Source organism: Cololabis saira, chromosome 4 (assembly GCF_033807715.1).
Source record: "Cololabis saira isolate AMF1-May2022 chromosome 4, fColSai1.1, whole genome shotgun sequence".
Taxonomy (NCBI): Eukaryota; Metazoa; Chordata; class Actinopteri; order Beloniformes; family Belonidae; genus Cololabis; species Cololabis saira.
Genome location: NC_084590.1, coordinates 13,892,267 through 13,913,643, shown reverse-complemented (window position 1 = coordinate 13,913,643; position 21,377 = coordinate 13,892,267). Strand labels below are relative to the sequence as shown.

Sequence of the window (21,377 nt, the reverse complement as noted above, 5' to 3'; positions counted from 1 at the left end):
TGATGCGAGTCAGCGTCGCTGCTGTTGTCTTGAACGTCTGTAACGATTCCTGACGTTTTTAGTGCCATTACTTCGGCGACACCAACTACATTACCCACAATCCCCCTGACTACAGTAACAGAAATCACCGTAATGATCATATATATATATAAGGCACACTGCATTATAAGCAGCCCCCGGGTCTGGCAGTCAGAAGGCGCGCCGATTTTTTCCAGTGTCCAACCGCGGTACTGCAACCAAAAATCCCATGCGGCCCAGAAAGCTTTTTTCCCATAGACCGCAATAGTAAAAGAGAAGCCTCTAAAACTGTTCACAGGACACCTCCAGCTGTAATCCCCGGCAATTACTAATCTTTGTATTCTATATTTTTAAGTCATGGACTTTATATCCGTCAAAAATGTTTTATAACGGCCAGAAAAGTAAAAGAAAAGTCTCTTTCTGGGCGTGACGTCACGGCTGACGTCACAGCCGTGTCCGTGCATTCCACGGATGTTTTATATTAATATATATTATATAATTATATTATATTAATACATTAATAATATATGTAATGCTATACATGTAATAATATACATTAATTAATATATTATATTAATACATATTATATTAATATTCGCGGCATTGCCCCGGGGCATGATGGGAGGCCCCAGAGCATCATGGGAGGTGACTCAACTGCGCATGCTCTATGGGCCGCTGTATGCGGAAGTAAACCCGGAAGTCAGAGATTTTTTCGGCGGATGCGCTGGCTGAGCAGAATGCATTGAAATGAATGGGCGGCCATTTTTGACGTCCGATCCAGTTATTATTATAGATCCATGATTATAAGGCACACTGCCGGTTTTTGAGAAAATTAAAGGCTTTTAAGTGCGCCTTATAGTGCGGAAAATACGGTATTAATACTTACACATTCACCCATAGGATAGAAAGAAGCTCCACACAAACAGTCCTTGGACAATTAAATTGTTTTATTTTATTACAAATGTACAGCTTATGAGTTTCCATTACAATTGACCTTTTTTTCTTTTTAAGTTATTCTTTACTCTATACAGTTTTTAATGTTTTCTCTTAAAAGATAACTCACGTCACCCATCTCCCAAAGCGCAGAGCTGAGGATACGCGGCGCCCCCAGTGGCCGACAACAGAAGAGCGTGTGCGCGGGCGGCTGCAACGTTAAGGTGAGTCCTTGAGCGTGGATTGGTCCAACCGATAGGTTTGGTGTCGTGTCTGATGTTTGAAAGTGTGTGCTAAATTCGGGATGTAATAGTGTGTTAACTTTGAGTGACATGAGCTAATGGAAGCGTTTCAACATTCACACGAGAGGCACCTTATGTAGTGTCTGAACTAGAGGGGGGACGAGGCCGTGTGCGATGGAGACCTCCGTCCCGCCCTTTTGAGATGACCGTAGTGCTACGCCAAAGTGTGCTTCAGACCTTTCCCAAATCAAATCCCGTGTCCTGCACCTAATGTACTTGAACAAAAGACCTTCTGGAGAGTGTAGTACGCAATTCAGATCCTACTTCAACCAGCTGGTGTTTGAAAATAGTGCAACTAAGACCACATTTACCTATCTAGCTCAGTTCGTGGTTCTGACTCAGTAGGATATGTACAGTCTGACTACACGGGAGGGTGATACCACAGCGGAACCGAACAATACTTAAAACATCTACAAGTACATCAGGTGTCAAGACTTAAGAGCTGAATGAAGACTCGGTGAGCAGTCGTCGCAGCCTGAAGCCCTTTTAGGCCAACAAATAGACATAAATATCTCACAAACGTAACCCTAACATGTAGCTTAATATAAAATATAGCATGAAAATATAGGTTTATATATATATGGCTCTAGTCTAAAACATGGGCATTCACAATTGAAGGGGCCAGATTAGCCACTGCCCCTCCCAAAGTATGTTTGTTTTGTGTATGAGGAAGTTTTTTCTATTGTTTCAGCAGTTAATTAAGATCACCGTAACTCGGCCGGTCAAACAGGAGATGATGGTAATGATGAAGATGTGCAAAGGCATTCAATATCAATGACACAGGAAGAGTCTAATGGAGACGAAGAGGTCTTCCACCATGTGAAAGCCCGAGGAGCATGGACCGTCAGCACTTAAAAATAAAGTAATAATAATAGTCTGGGAGGCTGGAGCAGGGTTAGGAGAACAGAAAGAGCTAATTAGAGTCTAAATCTGCCTCATTAAAAGGCAGCGTATACTGAGAAGCGGTATGTTTTTGATCTCATCCTTCAGAGTTTCAAGTGAGTACTTAAACATGCAGAAGCCCTCGGAGAGTGATCACAGACCAGGCCAATGCAGGAACCATTAAACCCACAAACGCTTAGAAACCACCGCAGAGCCGGAGAAGGGTCGGAGCTGAATCTGAAGCCGGTCCTGGGAGCTCGGGGGGAACCGTTTACATCCACTTACAGATTTCACCATATTTGTTCGGAGAAATTACATCGAGCTTTCGACACGCAGCAGGGTAGGTAAGTGCACTGAGGGGAGAAAACACAAAAAAAAAAAATTGAAAGAAAATTGTTCCCAATGCCGTGTCCTGTTGGCAGAGTTGGCAGAGTACGGAGACGGGGTTAGGAAAGACATCTGTGGCCCAGATCCGCGCGCCGCCAGAGTCTGAAAACAGTTTGAGCTTGATTGTGCTTGCCAGACAATCCCAAAAGTCAAAAGAACACATGGTGAACTGAAAACAGGCGTGAAGATTTTCTATCATAAAACCCTCCAGTCAGAGCGTTTCACTGCGTGACCTTTCCCAGTCTCCAGATTCATACATGCAGACGACGGCTGCTCCAGATACGGCCTTATATCTTCTCACACAAACTGGATCAAACTGGTTTTTTTTCTCCTGCTTGGCACTGCAAATGATCGTGAGACTGATCCTGAGATGATTCCACTGGCTCTTGTCAAGTGAGGCTAAATTTAAACAGATAATCAAAGCAAATGAAAAAGAAAACAGCTGAGGACATGAGAAAAAAATAGCATTTTGATCCAGGTCACGGTGCACCAGGGGACCTACGCTCTGACAGGGGACAAAAAAACAACATAATAAAGTGTTCCCCGACACTCGCACTCCCCTTTGGCAACTGTTCAACCCCTTGGCCATTACAGAAATTACAATAAGAAAAGAAAATAATAATAATAATAATCAAGTGTCACCCTGAAAAGGAGTGTTTGAGAATTGTTGAGGACCACTTCACAGGTTCTTTTTACACGTTTTTATGTCTGCTTATACCCCAGTAAGAAGTTGATGCACAGTCCTCCCTGTCTCCCTGTTAAACTAAATGAAAATCATACTTTAGATAATGAAAAAAAACATACAGTTAAATCAAAATGACAGACAGTAAAATTGTCAATACAAAAAAAAACATGAAAAAAATAACAATAAATCACAATTATTCCAGTGTTAAGTGTTTAAGTCAGTAAAAAAAGGATTCCTGTCCTCAGATGTGCGACTCAAACGGATCTGCATATTTACCAGAAATTAAAAAGGAGAGGGGAAAGAAATGAAAACATGCCAGATCATGCTGTGTACCACCAAAAACAGGGGGGGAGAGGGGAGGGAGGGAGTCGGACGCCTCTGTAGAAGCTCCGCTGGCTGGGGTGGGGGGGTAGCGGGGCGGGGGTCCGTCTCTGCACCGCCAGCCCGTCCTGCCTGGGACGGGGCGGTGGACAGAGGGAGCTCGTTTCAGTTCAGAGGGTCCAACAACCATCGGGGAAGGAGAGGAGGAAAGAGGACGGAGGCAGCGTGGGGAAGGCACGGCCGGCCGATCCACTTCCCTCTGGCAGACGGGCGGCGGACCCCCGCCCCGCCCTCCCCCGGTGGGTTCAACAGGGGGAAAAGAAGGGGGCGATGAGTGACAAATGAGAATAAATAAAGTGGTAACATTCCAGGATCCAGTTCACTGTACATTGCCACTAGCGTTTGTCTTGGATGCTCGTCACAGTTTCAGCGGTTAGGTATACACATCTGATTACAGCAGCTCGTGGGGTCGCTGCCGGCTGTAGCTCCCATTTTGGATCCTTCCACTCATCCTTTCCTACTACTTGTGGATCTTCTCCTTTGTCTGTTCATTGTAGTGTTTATATTTATAAAAAAAAAAGAAAAAAGGAAAAAAATCTTTGCTTTCCTCTCATTCCTTTTCATGCATCCTCTAAACTTTTCCTTCTCCTAACACGCCACCTTCCCCGTCTTCCCATCTACAGTGTGGTTTTGTTGTCCCTCGTTCTCCCTTTTCCTGAAAGCCCCTCCCATGCATGGCTCCGTCCTCCCTCGGCATCACTGTTTCTTCTCGCGGGTGGTGATGGTGACCAGCTGCTTGGCGGCCTTGGCGATGTCGTAGGCGCACTGGATGACCTGCTGGGTGAGGAGCTGGTAGTCCACGGCCGGGGCCCCGGGCTCCGAGGGCACCGCCTTGCGACACTCCACCTGCAGCCGCGAGGCACTGGAGGCCAGCAGGCGGAGGGAGCAGTGGACCGCATCCAACGCTGGCCGCTACGGAGAGACGGAGGCCGTCAGTACTCGTCAGCAGGCGAGGTGGAGGCAAACAGTTGAACAGTAACGACTTACTTTGGGAAAGAGGGACGCCATCTCAGTGACGGCAGAGTGGATCTTCTCAGAACAAGGAACGAAGCTGAAGAAAGAAATGATGGCAAAACAGTGACTAAGTGCTACGTAACTGACTACGTTTACATGCAGTCAAAATTCGGGTTATTGCTAATATTCCGGTTACTGAAACATTCAGAATATTCCGTTTACATGGTAATTAATCATTCGGGATATCTCGATCAAACCAGCGACGCACGGAGAACGTGATGACGCAATTCCCGTCATTTCCGCTTCTTCTTCCTGTATCCAAATTCAAAACAAATGCTGCTTCGCGCAACTTTTCGCTCACCTTCTTGTAAATCTTGCTATCCCGGTACTTTCTACCGTCTACAAATGCAGAAATGTTCATATCCTTCATTACATTTATGAAGTGATTCGTCTCCTCCTCACTCCAAAAGTGTGGCGTGGTCTTGCGTTTCTCCGTGTTTATAAGAACTTCCTGGACTCAAAAGACCAGGATTCCTTGCGAACAGAGCATGCGCAGAAAACAAATTCATGTTCTGTTTGATCGGGATATTCCGTTTGGCGTTTACATGACCAAATATTCAGGTTTTAAAAGCAGTAACCCAGGGGTCATATTCGGGTTTTTAAAAACCGGAATATGAGCAAATTCGGGTTATTCAAAAGGGTTATTGGTGTTTACATGGCCGTGCAAATTCGGGTTATTGCCAATATTCGGGTTTTAAAAGGGTTATTGAGTGCATGTAAATGCAGTCACTGTCTTGTGCTTGACTCATTAAACATGTCGAGCTTCATCTGTACAATCCTAAACTGTGAATCCCCTGCGAGTAATCAGTGGTAGTAAAAATATCCCCGAGGTGGGCGGTCGGCTGAAGAAAATGTTGGGTTTTGTTTAACGTTGCTACGTTCAAATTTAATGACACTTCCTGACTCGTGCGTGCCATCAGAGCCTGAGCAGTAAAAGATGAAGAAAAAACTGAGAAAAAAAAACAACTTTCTTTCTTTCTTTCAGTTAAACTGAATAGTAATGTTACAAATGTGAAAGTTACTGAATTAAAAATAAATACCTGGGTGTAGTGATCTAGTTTAGTAACCTGCGAGAACACCGTTAGTGGTTTAGACAGCACAGCAGAGAGTGGCTGTGATCCGTCTCCGGGGTCTTCACCCACCTGTCGTGCTTGAACTCCTGCGCCGCCCTGAGCAGCTCCTGGATGTTCTTGGTCACCTGCTCCGTCTTCAGGATGACGTCCTCCGTGCAGGGCAGGGTGGGGTCTGGCTCTCCCGCCTCCCCTCCTCCCTCCTCAGAGTCACCACGACCTTCTTCCTCACTGCTGCGACCCATACTGGAAACAGAAACACTGCCGTTAGCCCCTGGCACAGTCTCAACGACAAACTCCTTAGACGTTGAGGCATTTGTTAGCAACAAGATAAAAAAAAAACCCAAATAAAAGGTTTCAGATAATCTGATTTTATTCAAATAAAAAAGAAAAGAATGGTAACCAGACCTTAGTGAATGCTCATACGTCTGCGTATTGTCGTAGTCGCTGTCTGTGCCACTGCCATGCTTCTCTGGTTTGACCTATAGAGAGAAACAACATGAAAGAATAATAATTATGACCCATTCCTGCACTCTTTACTTCTCCATCCCTTCTGAACACCTCTCAAAGTTCAAACGTTTGGTTTCATTTAATAGTAATGATTTGATGTCTACTTAAAGTGTTTTAAATGTATCTTATGTATTGTTGGCTTCTTTGTAAAACATACAGGACTGTCTCAGAAAATTTGAATATTGTGATTTTCTGTAATGCAATTACAAAAACAAAAATGTCATACATTCTGGATTCATTACAAATCAACTGAAGTATTGCAAGCCTTTTATTATTTTAATATTGCTGATCATGGCTAACAGCTTAAGAAAACTCAAATATCCTATCTCAAAAAATTGGAATATTCTGGGAATCTTAAACTGTAAACCATAATCAGCAATGTTAAAATAATAAAAGGCTTGCAATATTTCAGTTGATTTGTAATGAATCCAGAATGTATGACATTTTTATTTTATTTTTTTTTTAAATTGCATTACAGAAAAAAATAAAGAACTTTATCACAATATTCTAATTTTCTGAGACAGTCCTGTACATCTGATGTTTTCAAAATGTCATCGAGATTGCTTTGTTGTTTATTTCCACGCAGTTGGTCAAAAATTCCGCAGACATGTCTGTACGAACCATTTCAGTGTCTTTTCCGAAAACAACAGAACATGTTGTTTCCTATTAAGGCAGCCAAGATACTTCAGAGTTAACAGAGGCAGCGTGGCTGCACTCCACTCTGCATGCACCTCGGTGGCTTCACAAACTCTCAGCTCATTTGCAACAAATAAAAACATTTGAGTGCGAAAGAGGAATTATTTTTAGCCCAAACTCCCACTGCAGGATGTAAAACATTTTCTGGTACAGAAATGCAAGAGCTGCACTTCTCAACATTTCAGGAACAACATTTTGACAAAAACAAAAATCCCCTGAACTTAAGTCCCTGAATAAATGAAGGATGATCAGAGTGTGAAAGCCTAAGACTAAAACAACATCGGCTCACCATGTATCTCCCCATCTCCATGGAACCGGACAGGTGTGGGCTTCCATATGCTGATGGACCACCCTTCCGTACCTGGGGAGATGGAGGAACGTGGATGAAGAGGGAAATAAAAAAGACAAGAGGTGGATGACGACATGGGCAGGGAGCAACAGCAAGTGGACAAAGAGGAGAAATATAAACTATAAAACAGGATGAACAAGCGCCGGATCAATACGGCAGCTCACACTTCCTCCCATCATGACTACAAGCCTTTTTCATTCTAATAATTCAACTCTGAGAAGGCTGTTAGCTAAACTATGTGGTTATGGATGTCTACAAATCACACTGCACCTACAAAAAACAAACAAACAAACACTAAGAAGACAAAAGGGCAAGAAACTCCTACACTGAAGATGAAATGGCAAACAATGCAATGACAGACAGGATGCTTACATCCAGAGGATGCACGGTTGCACTGCAGTGAGCAAGGAACAGACAGGTGAAGAGACAGACAGAAAAACAAAACAAAAAACAGACAGACAGGTAAAACTTTGTGTAAAGAGAAAGTGAACTGGACACCGACTTATCACCATAAAAATGAGTGAGGCTGAGTGTTTCTGTGTTTGCAAACTACAGATTTATACAGAAGAATGTTGCTGTGGGCTAAATGCTGCTGAACGGTTCACCTGGACGGCAGCGACGTCACAAACCACACCCATGACATGTGTTGTGAACCCAGCAGTCTCTGGTCTTTAAGTGTAGAGGTGTACATGCATTTATGTGGGTGGGAAAGTCAGATTAAACACTTGCAGGGCGTCTACGTGAGAGGACAACAAAGGGAACAGCAAAGAGAGGAGCATCAGAGACACCGTCGGGCAAAAACAACAGATGAAACATTCCTTATCCATCTTTCTCCTAAGGGTCATACTTGTGCATTTCATCCTTAATGACGCTAAAAAGCCCCGTAAAGAGTCAAATCAGTTCGGAACAGATCGCAGTTGGATATTTTAATCGGCACTCTGCACAACTTGACCTTTCAAAGAGAAGGATCGGTTAGGGCAGGGGTCGGCAACCCAAAATGTTGAAAGAGCCATATTGGACCAAAACACAAAAAACAATTATGTCTGGAGCCGCAAAAAATGAAAAGTCTTGTATAAGCCTTAAAATGAAGGAAAATGGTGAAAGGTGAAATGTCGAGAAAAAAGTCGAAATGTCGAGAAAAAAGTCAAAATTCAGAGAAAAAAGTTGAAATGTCGAGGAAATAGTAAAAATTTCGGGAAAAAAATTGAAATGTTGAGAAAAAATTTGAAATGTCGAGAAAAAAGTCGAAATGTTGAGAAAAAAGTTGAAATGTCGAGATTAATGTTGAAGTACAATTTCGAGAAAAAAGTCGAAATGTTGAGAAAAAATTCGAAATGTCGAGAAAAAAGTCGAAATGTTGAGAAAAAAGTTAAAAATGTCGAGAAAAAAGTCAAAATTTCGAGAAAAAAGTCGAAATGTCGAGATTAATGTTGAAGTACAATTTAGAGAAAAAAGTCGAAATGTCGAGATTAAAAAGGAAAGGAAAAGGGAAGAAAAAAAAGAGAAAAAAAGGGTCAAACATTTTTGAAAAAGCTCCAGGAGCCACTAAGGCGACGCTAAAGAGCCGCATGCGGCTCCAGAGCCGCGGGTTGCCGACTCCTGGGTTAGGGGGATGCAAGAGAAAGGGAGGATAATAGAGAGATGAGTAGTGGACTAGGGCCCGTTAAGTAGGGCAGAGATGGGGGATCAGAGCCACCGAGAGGACGGCTGGGGCTGGGGGGGGGTCTAACTTACGCTGAGTGTGTTGAGGGGCTGCAGGCGGGCTGTCAGGGAGTCCAGGGCTGAGGGGCCGTGGGCCGTGGGGCCGGGGGCCGCCCCCGGCTCGTACATTGAAAAGGCCTGGCGTTCCCTCCGGTGGGGGTGGGAGTGAGGGGCGGCCGACGACGGCACGGAGAGCCCCGGGGGGTCCGTCCCCGGCCCCAACCCGGCCAAACCCCCCGCTGCTCATTCCTCCGCGCATCCCACCCCCCGGCCAGTGGCCCCCGCCCCCGCCCGGCACCCCGACCCCATGGCCGGCCGGCCCCCCAGCCTGCTGGCCCCCCCCGGAGCGCACTGTTCTCTGTCTGCATCCGGTTGATCTACAGGAGAGCGGGCGGGAGCGGGGGCGGATGACGGGAGGGATGGAGGGAGGGATGGAGGGAGGAACATGGGGAGGTTGTAGGGAAGGGAGGGGGGTACAAACTGAAATGTCAAAAACAAGCATCTATAATCATAGGTTTAATAAAATGTTCATACAGGGGGTTCAACATAGAAACTCAAACCAGCTCTTAAGGGGAACAGAATATGTTATAAATACAGTCAGCAGGGATTTTAAGAGGGAGTTTAACAAGCAGCGGAAGCTGTATATCACGGTATAAACACGACATTTACAGACGCTGTATTAAAGATATGTGTATATATATTTATATAAAGACATATAACCCTTTTTATCTCACTGTCTGGCATTAGATCAGGAAGAGAATTGTGTAAGAAGCCATTACTCCAAGTGTAACATGATGAAAGCCAGATTACAGTTTGCAAGTTCACACATCAACAAACATATCAATTTTTGGAGACATGCTGCGTGGTCTGATGAAACCAAATTGAACTCTCGGACCATAATAACCATTGTTACATTTGGAGGAGAAAGGGGCAAACTTTCAAACCTGAAGACACTGTCCCAACTGTAAAGTACGGGGGTGGCAGCATCATGTTTGATGCTGCCACCCCCGTACTTTACAACCGGTGCACTTCGTGAAATATGCGGCATCATGACGACGGAACATTGTGTAGAAATATTGAAGTAACATCTCAAGACATCATCCAGGAACTAGGGATGCAAATTATCGATTATTTCATTAATTGACAGTTGATAACCTTATCGATCGATCATCGATTAGTTGATAAGCTGCGTTTTTCCCCCATCTGAGATACAAACATAATTTTTTTTGCTTATATAAAATACAAAAGGACATTTTAATGTATTCCTTAATCAAATATTTATTTGATACAAAAGTAACAAAAAGACATTTTTGTACCACAAGGAATATAATATAAAGTGCACTTCAAGGCTATTAGTAGTAGCAGCAGCCATAATAGTGTCATTTGTGTCAAGCAAATTTTAAGTTCTAGTTACGTTTTAAGTTAGAGTTTTGGCAGTGTTCAAAATAAAATTATGAGACCTGCTGTATTGGAGCACATTTTCTTTTAGTTAAAACTGTAGCGGGGACAGATGTTTAGAGAAACCTATGTATGTACCGGGTGAAGGCTGATTTATGGTTCCGCGTTACAACAACGCAGAGCCTACACCGTAGGCTACGGCGGCGGCTCTGCATCGATTTAAGGCGGAACCATAATTCAGGCTTTAGGGGAGCATATCGGAGAACAACCAGAAGAATATAGAGTGGATTAAAAATAAAAGTTAAGCACTGAGCTACATGTGTCTCCCGTCTGGGCCATTGCAGACTGTCTGAGCATGATGTTACTAAAACCAAACATATCCGCCGTCTCTTTCTTCTAACTTTATGTGCGCGGTGCAGCGCGTTGTGTCGCATTAAATGTGGTCCGGGCGTAATACCAGCTGGTGAAATTAAACGAAAAAAATAAATAAATAAATAGATTAATTGTAATCGTTAATTTTAATCGGGTAATTTCATAACGGCAATTAATCGAAAAACGATTAATTGTTAACATCCCTACCAGGAACAAACTTGATGTATTTGAGAGGCCATCACAAAGCCCTGATCTCAGTCCTATAGAAAAGTTGTGGGCGGGTCTGAAAAGACTCAAAACAGGAAAAGTTTCATCTGATTTAATGTCAGACAGTGAAGACAAAAAAAGGCTGAGTGTATCTTTAGTATACTTAAACTTCTGATTTCAACTGTATGTGTATTTAAACTCAGAAGATCAATGAAGGAAAATCAAAGTTGACACTGTGGTGTTGTTAACATCTACCTGCTTTGATATTATCGTCATCTACAGTGTTTGTTTGTGAAAGTGCACGTTTGCCTCTAATCTTTACTGAAATCTCAGTGAAGTGTCAAAGACAACATGAAGAATTGTGGCTCACGTAGGCCAACAGGAGCAGCCTGTGATGAATATGCTGAGCTAGTGATGCTGACTCACAGGAAAGCAAAAGAAGTCACAGTGAACGACAGATGAGAATTATCAAAACTGAACCAAAAATGACAGATAAAGAGAGTATTTGATATGAATGGATATTTGTAGCGCTTAAGCTTCCCACAAGAGTGGCAGAGATGACAATGTGGAAAGATGAAACCCTATCAGGAACAAAATCAACTTATTCACACATTCAGCTGGCTTTGCTTGAATCGTTACATGTCTGCTCACTTTCCCTCTCTGGTCAATCTGTGATCAATTTACAGATTTGCCAAACTCTCAAATATTTTACCACTTACTCCTAGGTTATAACTAGTCTCTGGCCTTTCTCTCAACCCTCCCCCATACCTCCTTCTGGAGCCGCCGGAGCTCCTCGCTCAGGTTGTTGTTGACCTTCATCAGCTGCTGCACCTTGGCCTCTGAGGAGGCCAGGGCCTTCTTCACCTCCAGATACTCCTGCAGCGTGATCGGACCGTCCGACAGGTCTGACGAGTCCATACTCTGAATCAGAGGACGGTAAACACACAGGTAGACGGACAGATGGCGGCACAGGAAGGTGGGCAGAAAGGCAGAGGGACAGAGAAATTAAGATCTGAACCACGCTCTTTAGCATGATTTATAACAAACAAATCTACGATAGGGATGGGCGGTATGGACTAAAAAATGTATCACGATAATTTCTGGCATTTATCTTGATAACGATTAAAATGACGATAACAAAAAAAACAATTCAACATCTTTTAACAATAAATCTATCTCGCTCTCAGATCCGCCATGTTTGTTACACAAAAACATCAACGGGAATCCTTCCTTCCTTCCTTCCTTCCTTCCTTCCTTCCTTCCTTCCTTCCTTCCTTCCTTCCTTCCTTCCTTCCTTCCTTCCTTCCTTCCTTCCTTCCTTCCTTCCTTCCTTCCTTCCTTCCTTCCTTCCTTCCTTCCTTCCTTCCTTCCTTCCTTCCTTCCTTCCTTCCTTCCTTCCTTCCTTCCTTCCTTCCTTCCTTCCTTCCTTCCTTCCTTCCTTCCTTCCTTCCTTCCTTCCTTCCTTCCTTCCTTCCTTCCTTCCTTCCTTCCTTCCTTCCTTCCTTCCTTCCTTCCTTCCTTCCTTCCTTCCTTCCTTCCTTCCTTCCTTCCTTCTTCCTTCCTTCCTTCCTTCCTTCCTTCCTTCCTTCCTTCCTTCCTTCCTTCCTTCCTTCCTTCCTTCCTTCCTTCCTTCCTTCCTTCCTTCCTTCCTTCCTTCCTTCCTTCTTCCTTCCTTCCTTCCTTCCTTCCTTCCTTCCTTCCTTCCTTCCTTCCTTCCTTCCTTCCTTCCTTCCTTCCTTCCTTCCTTCCTTCCTTCCTTCCTTCCTTCCTTCCTTCCTTCCTTCCTTCCTTCCTTCCTTCCTTCCTTCCTTCCTTCCTTCCTTCCTTCCTTCCTTCCTTCCTTCCTTCCTTCCTTCCTTCCTTCCTTCCTTCCTTCCTTCCTTCCTTCCTTCCTTCCTTCCTTCCTTCCTTCCTTCCTTCCTTCCTTCCTTCCTTCCTTCCTTCCTTCCTTCCTTCCTTCCTTCCTTCCTTCCTTCCTTCCTTCCTTCCTTCCTTCCTTCCTTCCTTCCTTCCTTCCTTCCTTCCTTCCTTCCAGTTTTACACAAAAACGTCATCAACGGGAATTTATCGTTTTTACCGCGAGATGACAAATTCTTACCGTGGGGAGTTTTTTTGACGGTTTATCGTGAACGGTAAAATATCGCCCATTCCTAATCTACGATCACATGTGCAGTTTATGTTTGATGGTGAGGATCCACACTATGAATTGGTGCCTTGTAAGCGATGTGCAAATAGAGCGTACAGCTGTGTTGGAGGAAGAGGCCTGGCTTGCTTTCAGGATCATACACACAGACACTAGAGCCTTAGTTCTTGCTCTCCGTGCACCATCCTCCCCCACTTCCTGCGACCCAGAAGCATGGTCGCAGCCAGCCCTGCACCACTCCCTACCACTACACCAGTAACAACCAGGAGTTTTCACTGCTTTTCCATTCAGAACTCTTTAAAAGTAAAAATAACAAACTATTGCACTCATTCTGAATCACGTGGAAGTTATTTCCCCATCGAGTTAAAGATGTTTAGCTTGTTCAGTTTGTCAATAATACACTCAGATCCATATTCTCCCCTTCTCCTATCCCTTCCTTTCTTCCCTCTATTTACACAAACTCTCAGCGTATGAACAATGCCTCTCTGACATGGACTCAGAATAGCTGATGATGTCACTCAGGAGCTATGTGGCAGCCCTGACTGGGGCTGCTTCCTGCAAAGCATGCTGGGAAGAGCTGTGTAAGCTCTTACAAATCATGTTTTTAAGATTCTCAGAGACTGAGAGTAATATGCAAGCATGCCCAGAGAAGATAGTGTGTATATCTATTTCACATCCCTGAAGGCTAACTGTGGTAGGTATCAACATGTAAACTTGTTTTCTGTGACGGTGTGTGTTCAAGAAGCTCCACCTTTGCACGGTTGCTGCGTTGCGTGTTGTTGTTCTGGGTGGTCAGCTCGCTGTCCGTGTCCTCATCTGAGGCTACGCTGTCGTAGTCGTGCTGGTCGTCATCGATGCCCAGGTCCAGCGTGTCTGACAGAAGGGGAAAGGTTTTATTTCATCAAAGTTTGATTAGCCCCACTAACCATCTCCACTTCTGTCGAGGATGCTCAGACTAATGACACTGAGTACTGATCTCAGGCAGCTTATATGAAAACAGAGGACGTAAAGTAAGTTTCTGCACTGAGATCTGGTGCAGAGTTGACAGTCTAGTACAGGGGTCGGCAACCCGCGGCTCTAGAGCCGCATGTGGCTCTTTAGCGCTGTCCTAGTGGCTCCTGGAGCTTTTTCAAAAATATTTGAAAATGGAAATAGATGGGGAGGGAAATATATATTTTTAGTTTTAATATGGTTTTTGTAGGAGGACAAACATGACACAAACATTCTTAACGTTTTCCTATGCAGTAAAAATGTGTAGAATAAATATTACATTTCAACATTTCTGTTAACGAAGATTTGTACGCAAGAGTATCAGGGCCATGCAGGAGAAAAAATATTTGAGAGGGGTAGATTTCTTTTTTATTGTGCACTTAAGAAAAAAGTCAAAATTTTGAGAAAAAAGTCGAAATGATGAGAAAAAAGTTGAACTTTCGAGATTTATGTTGAAATACAATTTCGAGAAAAAAGTCGAAATGTTGAGAAAAAAGGCAAAATTTCGACTTTATTCTTGAAATTGTATTTCAACATAAATCTCGACATTTTGACTTTTTTCTCGAAGTGCACAATAAAAAAAAAATCTTCCCCTTTCAAATATTTTTTCTCCTCCTCCTTCCGTAGAGGATTCAACGTTTCTTGGAGCGAATCATTTGCATTCATTGCCTGAATGTTTGATCTGTAGCCAGAAGTTGTCCGATAAAAAGAGTAACGTGGAAAGACATTAACATGCTACATTTGCAGCCGAGTACCCAGTTCTAACTAATATAGATACATGCAGCATGTGTTGCCTTCATTCTAAGGCTCATACAAGACTTTTAATTTTTTGCGGCTCCAGACATATTTGTTTTTTGTGTTTTTGGTCCAATATGGCTCTTTCAACATTTTGGGTTGCCGACTCCTGGTCTAGCACCAGATCTTGTTTATCTTTCTTTGATAAAACACTGGACTTTTATTTTTTCATTTACACATCCTTAAGTTCTAAACTTGTTGAAAAAGTCTATCTTCTAATGAGGTTGCATGCACTGGTCCCTTTAAGGTTAAAACAATCGGCCCAGGTCAGGCAACTCCTTCGCCCCGGTCTCACCAGTGGGGCTGCTGAGGCCTTTTCCCTGTTGTCTCCTCTTTGCGTCACTCAGGATGTCAATGATGAGCGTAGCAAACTCCCGGGCATTGAAACGGGCCAGCTTCTGGCGACCCTGAGAGAAAAAAAAAAAAAGCAGGCAAGACTAATTAATATTTGAACTCGTGCGTTCGCTGGCAGGCCCACCTGAATCTCACTGAGGAGTTCTTATTGGGAGCCGTGTGGAACAGACAGAACGCAGCACACAGTCAGCAGCTCAGGGCCTGAGTGACTCCTGTGGTCAGCTGCCATGTGCTGTGGAAAAACACAGTCATACTCCCACCACACACTCCAACACACACGCACTCCGTCACAAATGCACTCACACGGACACAAGCATGCGCAAAGAAACATAAACTGTGTAATTGGGCATGTGCGGAAAACAATAAAGCAGACACTTTCCATGAATGTGCCAGGGTGAAACTGATGCAGAGTTTATTACATACGATGCTGCAGGACAATGTGAGGTGAAAAGTTTGAAGTAAGCTTTTTTTTTTTTCCCTCCTCCCTAAAAAATAAATGGTAGCTCCTGACCACAGCGAACCAGCCAATCAGGGCACAGCAAACGTGGCGATGTTGGTGTTTTGCCTGCGCGTGTGTGCTTGTGGCTTAAAGTGAGTGTTTACATCAGACATGCAGTTGCAGAGAAACTATGCGAGTGGACGTATGGGACTTTACTCTCTCTCACAGAGACTGAGGGGAAGTGAGGTTGAATTACTCTCCAACAGCTGAAGAACCCCCCCCGTCCTCTCCCCTCCCAACATAACCCCTCTCTCAAAAACACAGCGTGCATTTCTTGAGATTCTAAGCTCTGCTCCGTGCAGATTCTTTCATGTCTTACATTTGATACCATCTACAGGTGGAAAACCACAAAAAGAAAAAGGTGAATGTTCCATTATTCGACATCTCTACAGCATTTCTCTCTCTAAAACATGCATATCCAAGCGTGTGCAGTGCATTTACCTGGTTTCGTGTGGCAGAGTATTCAGGATTAACAGGTAGAAAAGGGACAGCGCTTCGTTCTGTGACCAGAGTGCTGTGATTCTGTGTCGTCAACCACACTGGAGACAAAACCATGAAGAAAAAAAGAAAATCACAGTGTAAGTGTGGGTGTGTGTGTGTGAGTGAGTTAAAGCAAGAAGGTCATTTTGGATAGTGTACACTTAGCCACCCACATCAAACTCTCAGTCCATCCACCCACACTTGCATGGAAGCATAAACAAAGCTCAGGGAAAACAGTGAAACAGATTGAGAAAGTCACTCCTAGATCCTACTGTGCAGTTCTGTGCTCTCAGTCCTGCCCTTCCCACTCTGTGCAGTCGGGGCATGTGTGAGATGTGTGTGTGGGTGTATCCTTGCCACTTACCTGCGGTGATTATGTCTAAAAAGGCACGATTCGACTGTTGCTGTTACTCAAGGAAAACGAGAAGAAAGGGAAAGGAGAGAGAGAACTAAGGAGGAGGAGAGACTCAAGAATTTGAGGGACTTCCTTACTCCGACTCTCCTCCTCCAGCACTCACTCACTTGGCCTTCCTCTTCAACACTCACCATTCTGTCCTCCTCACACTCTCAGAGATTTCCCTTTTTTTGCACTGCCCTCCTTCTCAATACTTCCCTCTGCTCAGGTTTCCACCCAAACTTCATGTCAGTGTTGTCAGGTGGAGGCGTCTTGTACTTTCAACATCAGTATTCCTTTTTTTTTTTTTTTTTTTTTGCCCACACAAACATTCCTATCTTACAGAGGACTAAAGCAAGTAAGAACAGGGAAAAATATGGCTCACCTGCATCATTCTCTCTGCGGTCAACCTCATCATAGACATCCATCGCTAGTTCCTCAAACAACCGGTTGTTGAGCTGTAAAATACAAAAAAAACGAGATGACTGTCAGTACATTTACAGGGCTATCTGTACACATCTCCAGGCATGCACACTAAAACTACCCTAACAGTACAAAAGAAGACAGCTAAGCAAAAGGAATAGGGATTAGGACAAACTAAGACTTGTTCATTGGCATGCTTTTACACTTTTATTCATTACATATTTTTCACTAAGTATTACATTATTTAATTAATGACTTGAACCCTTCAAACATTAAAAATCGACTGTCGGGTTTGTATTACCAGTATCCCACGGGCCTCGACAGATGAGATAACTTACACAAATCTGGGGCCACATCAGCAAACTTTTTTTCCTTTTTTTCCTTTTTTTCCCCTCAACTAGATTCTTTTTCTTTCACGTCAATTTCAAAAACCCAAACAAAACGCCTCAAACCTGGTCAAACGCGCCTCACTGTCTGCTGTAATACAGACAGACAATTAGCCATGTGAATATAACATTTAGCTCACCGCTTGGAGTTTCTTTTTTGCAGCTTTTGCCAGTTCGGAGAGGTCCAGACTAAAAAAAAAAAAAAATACACAGAAGATGATAGATTGTTGTTATGATACTTAAAGTGAGAGAAACACGGAAACAGCAACACAAGTGAGTGACAAGGAGGAAGAAAGGGGGGGTTTCCTAGATAAAAGGCAGCGCACTGATACATTTCGGATGGCATGCGGTGGGTTTCAGTCAAGACAGCTTGAGGTGATGATGATTGCTAATAGGAAGTAATAGGAAGGTACACAACAATTACTAAAACACTGAGGACAAAACTGCTAAACAAACACACACATTCGTGAAATCTTCCAAGGGGGCTTTATTGGAGGACGGCAACGCTTTCCTCTTTGGCGTTTTCACAAGAAGTAGATTTTCATAAATTGTGCCAATGAATACCGGCATTGATGACGTGTTGTCGTATGGGCGAGGTCCTAAAATGGTGCTGATTTACAAACGGAGGTGCAACTAGCTCATGTCAACAATGACCAAAGCAGTCCAACAGGAACCGAGCACATTAGATTAGAAATGCAAACAAACAGACCCGTTTATAATCAGGAGTCTGTCAGTGACCATCAACACACACATAGCTTGTTTATTCGTACAATAACAGGCCACAGGAGTATGAAGCTGCTAACCTGATAAGTCCAAATATTTAAGATGCTAATATGCCAGTTGGTTAATTAAACTCCTCTGCAAGTAGCATACGACTCATTAACTGCATTGCAACGTGTTAATGTTTATGACTCGCAATCAGAGAGCATACAAAACGAGGATGAATCATTAATGACCAACGTGTAGTCAAATCAGAAGGAGAAAAGCTTTAACAGCTAGCTACCCCAAGAACCTATTGTCCACCCCTGAGAAATCTGTACACAGCTTTTATCCCAGGAAATGAGGCCTGTAAATACACACATGCTGGCGCATCACAATTTATTTGCCATTTAGTGACGTTATAGTACTCTGCAGTCATGGAGAGTGGATATGGGACATGTAAAGCATGATTTATTTTCCCTTGCAGAGCCATAATGATGCAATCAGCAGAGAATTGTGGGTGCAAAGCTTTGTGAATAATTCTACAAGGTCCATCCATCCTGAACTCAAAGAGAATCCCTCACCTATTTATATATATATATATATGCAACAGCACCAGCCACAGAAATCACTTCACTCAGACCTGTCAAGTGCTAACTTGCCACTGTGCTTCGTGGATAATAACCCCAAAACAAAGCAACAACAATGCATCAAACACACTTTTCATCTCTAATTTTGATTAACAGTTCAACGCCTAGCATATACGATGCGGAGACATATAAAAGACATGGTAGCAGAGAGAGGAGAATGAGATGAGGGACGATACTTCTGGAAAAGAGGAACAAGGAAAGTAAAGATACCTCTGTGTTGGGCACTTAGGACGAGCTCTGGCTCCACCAAGCGCAGCGAAACGGAGAGAACAGAAAGCAAGTGAGAAAAAGGAAGAAACAGACAGAAGGAAGAGAGAGAGAGACAGCAAGAAGGGAAAGACAAGCCACATCAAAAAAGCTTTAATTGTTATTATCAAGAGGACCCATTCACCAGAACAGAACAGATGCAAGTAGAGTTAGATGGCAGCTTGGAAACAAGATCCACTTCAGTAACAAACAGATGTTGAGGTGAACTAGGTTTAACTGCAATTAAATACATCATACATTTGGGATTCTTTTTCAATATCTCTCTTATTACACTAAGCAGGTCAACCTTGAAAGAAATTGTACCACGTTTGACTACACTTGATTTACCGTGGCCAGACTGAACTTCTCGTGTAAAACCTTCAGTCCGGCATTCATAATCTCAAATCTGCAAGTATCTAACGGATTTGCAATAATCTAACCTTAATGAGGTGGCTGCTTACTTTTACTTTTTCGTAGTTGGTGGTAAAATATTTTGGCGACATCCTGTGGTAAGACCACTTAACTACATGCTTATTACTGATAATAACTGGTGACTGTGAAAATGAAATAGTCACAGAAGTATTACAAGCATCTACAAGTAATGTTTTTTTTTAATGCAATCAAATCATACCATGCAAGCACAAACAATCTGACACAAAATAATCACATGATCCATACCTGTCTGCCATTTGGGGAATGATGTAATGGCCATTTTTGTGATCTAAAGAGAAGAGAGGAGACTTCTTAATCGGTGTGTACAAGCTAAGACAGTTTGTTACTGATTTTCAATGCTTCGCATGTCAGATGAATCTCAAATAGTACAAAGATCTACCTGGACGCCGGCCACATAGGTAGAAGGCTAGCCTGTCTGTCAGCTCATACTGACACTCTACCAGACGCTCTGCTAGCTCGATATGGCCCGCCTGCCTGCAACACACACCCACACACATTATTTTGAGTTGAGCTTCGGTTTGTGCTGTTGCCGTTTCTAATCAGCCATCTTCTATGAAAAGATATGATTCTTGATTTGTAGTCAGTGATGCATGTTTGTACCTGGCATAGTCCATAGGTGTGCGTCCATTGATGTCAGGAGCTCCAGGGTCTGCGCCGTACACGACGAGCAGCTCGGCCTGCAAGATCTGCCCTGCCTTGGCTGCCACGTGGAGCGGGGTGGTGCCTTTCTCCTGGACGTTCAGGAAGACACACACGTACACACGGTCAGAACAACACGCCTGCTGGAACGAGCTTAAACGGGCAGTTGTGCTTGTTGTTATACGACATATGTAGGCAAGTAGATTTTTCCTGACCGGATGGAAGAAGTTGGCCTGAGCGCCGAGGGACAGGAGCCGAAGACACGTCTCTAAACTCCCCGTCCGTACACTCGAATGAAGTTGCTAACATAGAGGGGGGGAAAAAGAAGAAAAAATGACGACAGGAAATGAGGAGATAGCGGAAAACAAAGCCATGGTGCACTGACAAAAACAAGCACCAGTCTTATTAATCCAGTGGAACTCTGCGGCATCAGAGATCATTACACATCCTGCTGTGTCATCCAGATGACTTCCTGCCAGGGGCTTTTATGAGTGCGAGTGCAGTGCATGTGTGCGTGTATGCATATGTGTTTATGTGCAAGGTGCAAAGAAATCACTTTTGTGCTTGGACACTCTGTTCCAAAGTGACTCCATAAGGGCTAATAAGCCTAAAGACTCCCATCACCTGCAGACATTTCACCCTTCGCTGGGTAAGATGTTCTGCAGCTAGGCCCAGAAATATTCAGACACTTTATTTGCTTATTCTATCTCTATATCAAAACATATTCTAGTAACAGGGAGTCTGTACCATTATAACGCCAACTACGCCAGCAGCAAGTAACTGAAGTCTGAACACTATTAATACACAATAGCGTATAATCTAGCGCACGCAATAGATAGCCCTCTCAAAAAAGAAATCCACGCAACATACACGCCGATCTTGTCTTGTCTTGTCTCTCTAGCTTCTTGTATTATACCTGGCTCATATGCTGGACAAAGAGATATTTGGTAAAGTGCAAAGAATTAACTTTAATTTCAGGTGATATGTGAAAAACCTCTGTTGAAAGGTGCAATTAACCCAAAAAACACTCTACGAACACGTGCAGGCAGTTCTATAGTCATATTTTAATCAAATAAACAGCCAAAAAAAGTCTACAGTTTATTGAAATAGTCCCATTTTTAGCCTGAGGATGCTGGACTCACAATCTGAAGCATCGGCATGTATAACTCCAAACCCTTTACATGACATTACTTGTATTAAGTGATGATGCGACAGGGTCCAGAAGGAGCTAGATGAATTCTGATTTGCAATAGGAACATACTGCCTGCTGAGATCCAGCCAAATGCTTTGTCCAGCACTTCACAGTACAAAAGGGACCGTG

The 21,377-nt window shown here is 43.4% G+C and overlaps 1 protein-coding gene across 1 annotated transcript in view; it reads right to left on the bottom strand.

The window, feature by feature from the left end:
- Positions 1 to 947: 947 nt before the first annotated feature.
- The window catches only part of git1 (G protein-coupled receptor kinase interacting ArfGAP 1), a 31,079-nt gene continuing 10,649 nt past the window's right edge, over positions 948 to 21,377 (bottom strand). The window contains 19 exon segments of the mRNA XM_061718945.1: positions 948 to 4,500; positions 4,576 to 4,639; positions 5,745 to 5,918; positions 6,081 to 6,154; positions 7,168 to 7,239; positions 8,962 to 9,171; positions 9,173 to 9,268; positions 9,270 to 9,305; positions 11,674 to 11,826; positions 13,800 to 13,921; positions 15,129 to 15,240; positions 16,128 to 16,225; positions 16,946 to 17,018; positions 17,510 to 17,558; positions 18,929 to 18,955; positions 19,643 to 19,685; positions 19,797 to 19,891; positions 20,018 to 20,148; positions 20,272 to 20,358. Coding sequence (XP_061574929.1) covers positions 4,285 to 4,500; positions 4,576 to 4,639; positions 5,745 to 5,918; positions 6,081 to 6,154; positions 7,168 to 7,239; positions 8,962 to 9,171; positions 9,173 to 9,268; positions 9,270 to 9,305; positions 11,674 to 11,826; positions 13,800 to 13,921; positions 15,129 to 15,240; positions 16,128 to 16,225; positions 16,946 to 17,018; positions 17,510 to 17,558; positions 18,929 to 18,955; positions 19,643 to 19,685; positions 19,797 to 19,891; positions 20,018 to 20,148; positions 20,272 to 20,358 — 1,932 coding nt within the window. The 3' untranslated portion in view covers positions 948 to 4,284.